This window comes from Urocampus carinirostris, chromosome 5 (genome assembly GCF_059441175.1).
Source record: "Urocampus carinirostris isolate Australia breed hairy pipefish chromosome 5, RoL_Ucar_1.0, whole genome shotgun sequence".
In the NCBI taxonomy this organism is placed as follows: Eukaryota; Metazoa; Chordata; class Actinopteri; order Syngnathiformes; family Syngnathidae; genus Urocampus; species Urocampus carinirostris.
The window spans coordinates 42,388,752-42,393,329 of record NC_142353.1 but is presented as its reverse complement, the minus strand read 5'-3'; the positions used below and the strand labels follow the sequence as shown (position 1 = coordinate 42,393,329).

The 4,578-nt window shown below is 38.9% G+C and overlaps 1 protein-coding gene across 1 annotated transcript; it reads left to right on the top strand.

Moving 5' to 3' along the window:
* Positions 1–918: 918 nt before the first annotated feature.
* Positions 919–1,743, top strand: tcima (transcriptional and immune response regulator a). Its single transcript, XM_088336894.1, has one exon. It carries the CDS (start codon positions 979–981, stop codon positions 1,279–1,281), a length of 303 nt encoding a protein of 100 aa, XP_088193020.1. The 5' UTR covers positions 919–978; the 3' UTR covers positions 1,282–1,743.
* Positions 1,744–4,578: the final 2,835 nt, after the last annotated feature.

The window sequence follows — 4,578 nt, the reverse complement described above, 5'->3', positions numbered from 1 at the left end:
CCAGTTAAAGTAACCCTACCCAACCCTGTATATATATATCTCATCTCTCATCTCATTAGCCGTACCGGTTATCCTCATTAGGGTCGCGGGGAGGCTGGAGCCCAACCCAGCCATCTCCGGGCAGTGGGCAGCACAGCGGCGCAGTGGTTAGCGCATGTGCGGCACAGCTCATGTCTTGGGAACCTCCTGTGTGGGTTCAAATCCAGCTCCAGACTTCCTGTGCGGAGTTTGTATGTTTGTGCTTGCGTGGGTTTCCTCCGGGCACTCCGGTTTCCTCCCACCTTCCAAAAACATGCATTTCAGGTGAATTGGCCGGTGCAAATTGTCCCTAGGTGTGAATGAACGAGTGAGTTGTCTGTCCCTGTATGCCCTGCGATTGGCTGGCAACCAGTTCAGGGTGTCCCCTCCCCACTGCCCGATGATTGCTGCGTTGGGCTCCAGCACCCCCGCGACCCTACTGAGGATAAGCGGTGCAGCTAATGAGATATATATAAAGAACACATTGTTCTTATCTTGTTTGATTGTTACTAAAAAAATTGTCACACATTTAAGTATTTTACTATTCAATAAACAATGTCAAAGACCTCTTTGATGAGGAAACGTTCCCTTTCTGTAAATGTTTTTAGTAGCTCTTTGATCTATACGATTTCTGTATGTATTTTTCTTTTGAGACTAAAAATAAACATGGTACATGGGAACAATGCAAACTTAAAATAAGAACATTATGATCTGATATGTACTTTTTTGCAGTTCAAGTAAAGTTGATCTGCAAGGGTCCTCTTCGGTTTCATCATCCACAACAACAACAACAAAGAGCAAGCTACAACCTCTTTCGTCTGCTCAGTGACTGCTGACGTCATCAAAGACTGCCTGCCAGGCGCCCCGCCCACAGCAGCAGTATAAATAGCTCCCTTGTCCTCACTCTCCCGCATTCACTCAGCCTCACGAGAACCGCCACCTCCATCTCCTCTCAACGCGATGTCCACGTACGCCTCCTCCGACTCCCGCCGCGTGGGACCTTGCGTCCACGGCAACAAATTCGACACGGCGCACCGCAAGAAAGCCGTCGCCAACATCTTCGACCGCGTCAGCCAGGACGCCCTCACCAGGCTCTTCCAGAAAACAGGCGACATGAAAGCCGAGGAGCGGGTGAGGAGCATCTTCTCCCACTCCCACGATCCCGAGGAGACCGCCCGGGCCTTGATGGCGCTCAAGCAGAGGAAGAAGGACAAGTTCCTCCAGATCGCCGGCATGCTAAGGAACATGCTTAAACTCCGCTGAGGTCGCTTGTGAACCTCGCGTGTTTTCAAACACTCGGTTCCACGCGGAGCCCTGAAACTCACGGTGGGACTCGAACGTCCCCGGGAGAGGACGCCGGTCGTCGAGATGCAGCGCCAGTGTACTGATGTCCAGCCGAACTTCATGAAGGAGGTTTTGGCCGCTGCAGGATGCCAACGGACCTCATGTACGGAGACTATGATGGACACCCGAAAAAGAACTTATTGAGACTTGAAACCCGCCATGGGGATGTGAAAACGGCAGCACGAGGAGATCTTTGGAGAAAAGCTGCTTACCAAACTCCACGAGTGCCACAAGAAGAACCTTGATGGATGCCTGTCCCGAGCACATGCCTTCTTTATACGAACACTCGCCCTGTAGTGGCTCATGATGTCACGATTTTCACGAATGAAGTTTCCTATTCTGTCCTTTTTTTTTATGAAATAAATTGCTTTGTTTACAAAATTTCCAACTCTGCTTTGTGTGTTTATCAACGTACACTGCACAATTTCTAGTTTCGAGCATTAGTAACTCGTTTTCCTAACGAAATAGTGTATTTTAAAGTATGCAGAATGCCAAATCAAAACATTAGATTGTTTTTTTGTAGTAAAGTAAAAAAAAAACAACTTAAATACTGCAAAATTAAACAAAACACTAGACAAAATAATTGTCCTTCTCTAAGCATGTTTATCTCCTGAAATAGGTAATGTTTTTTGTAGTAAAGTAAAAAAAAAAACTTAAATACTGCAAAATTAAACAAAATACTAGACAAAATAATTGTCCTTCTCTAAGCATGTTTATCTCCTGAAATAGGTAATGTTTTTTGTAGTAAAGTAAAAAAAAAACAACTTAAATACTGCAAAATTAAACAAAATACTAGACAAAATAATTGTCCTTCTCTAAGCATGTTTATCTCCTGAAATAGGACATTTTTTTTGTAGTAAAGTAAAAAAAAAAACTTAAATACTGCAAAATTAAACAAAATACTACACAAAATAATTGTCCTTCTCTAAGCATGTTTACCTCCTGAAATAGGATAAATTATCTAGTCTCTTTGATCCCTGGAGATTTTAAAATCTATTACTAAGACATAATAAATAAAATTGTACCTAAAATAAGGATATTTATTTTGTTATGTCCGAACCATTGGCATCAAAGCTCTCTTTTACACACTAAAGACATGATAATAGTACTCTTTGTAAGCAGAAGAGAGTATCTTTGATCTCTTTAGAGTCTACATTCTCATATTTCCTTACATTATTACTAAATCCTAATAAGAGAAATGGAGCCTATACATTTAGTGTTTGCAGTTGGCAGCAAAAAAAATAAACTAAACAAGATAATAGTTCTTATTCGGAAGATGTTTTTCTTATGAGAGAAATATTAATGTTTCTTTGATCTCTGAAGATTCTAGGAGCATTTTGGTTATTTTGTAAACTGTCCTATACTAAATCATAAACAATATACCTAAAATGGGGCTTACTGTATATTTACACCATTCCCAAAATAAATCTAAATGAAAGCTTTTGTTTTTGTGAATTAAAATTATTGCAAAATAACACAACTAGGAGATACATTTGCGCAATTTAAGAAATATTTTCCACCAAAAAACAACAAATTAAAGAAAAACAATCGAACAGAGATGAAATAGTTTGACTTTTAGTATACATTTCTTTTTTACCAGTTAAATTTTCTTAGAATTAGTACAAAAACACCCAAATGTTTGCCAATAGTCTGAGAATACGTTTTTGCTTTGCAGCAAGAAGACAAAGGCTTTGTATCACACTATTAAGATGAGAATTATTTCAAAGAGCTTAGTCAGCATAAATTAAATCAAGTGTGAACATTTTATTATCTTAATAATACAGATGTAAATACAAATCTTATTTAATTCGAATTTTTTTTTTAGTTTGAACAATTTTATTGACACTTTTAACAACAAATAAACATATTCACAATTTCATGATCTAACAATATGAGGTTTGAATTCGAAATTAATATAGTTTATCGCCAGGGTTGGGTACGGTTACTTTAACTGGATTACTTTCAATTACTTACCAAATATGCTAATAAAAGACAAAAGAAACTAAATATGAAGCAAATGACTAAATTTTGTGCAGGCTTGGGGAGTAACGGATACATGGAACGGCAAAAACGATGTTGGCAAGCTGTTTGGATTTATTTTCATTTTGTTTATGTTAGTTTTGCCGGAGATCAAAGCCAGGAGAGAAAGCTTACCACGTGTTGTGAGTCATCAATTTTATTCATATTTAGTTTCTTTTGTCTTTTATTAGCATATTTTGTATTGGAGTAATCCAAAAGTAATCAAGTTAAAGTAACCCTACCCAACCCTGTTTATCAAATTCAAGGGTTTCTTGTATCTGTGGAAGTCCTCACAGAGGGATTTTTATTTTTTTTTGGTTTTAACAATTTTATTGACACTATTAACAGCAAATAAACAATGTGAGGTTTGAACAATTTTTCTCGACAATTTTAACAGCAATCAAGCATATTCACAATTTCGTTATATCTAACAATACGACGTTTGAACAATTTTTGTCGACATTTTTAACAGCAATTAAACACATTCACAATTTCACCATATCATACCCCAACAATGAGTTTTTATGGACACTTTTAACAGCAAATAAATACATTCACAATTTCATTATATCATATACTAACAATATGAAGTTTGAACCCTTTTTATCGACACTTTTAACAGCAGTTAACCGATGTGTAAAGGGCAATCATTTGTTTTTATATCTCAGCGATATGATGTGAAAAAACGAGTCACAAAAATGTCTCTATAAATTGCGTGCTTGGCACTTTTGACTCTAAGCAATGTGGCCTTTGTTCTGATCCTCGTCAGAGGGCGAGAGTATTACACACATAAAGAAAGAAGGATGTCATAAAGGCTGAAACAGCAATGGCCGGGTTTCCCTCAAACAGCCGCGCGCTACATCAGACCGGCGAGAACCAGTTCGGATCAGTCTGCCGGGGGGCGGGGCTTCATCTCACCTCGCCCGCCATGTGTTTGTATTGCTTTCATCATCTCCAGATAAGAAGCTGTTAAGGTAGTATTACGGCCATTACTCATGTCTCCAGCCTACTGAATTAATCCATCGTCAAGAGATCATAAGTGACTTATGTGACGAACATTTGGTGGGACATGTTTCGGTTCGTTTGTAAAGGTTTCCTGTTAGGAGTGGTTGCTCTTCTTATCTGGTCGTTGTTCCCTGGACTGGCCAGATCCAGTTCGACCTGGTTCATGGGCGTAAACAGCCCGTGTTTTTTTTA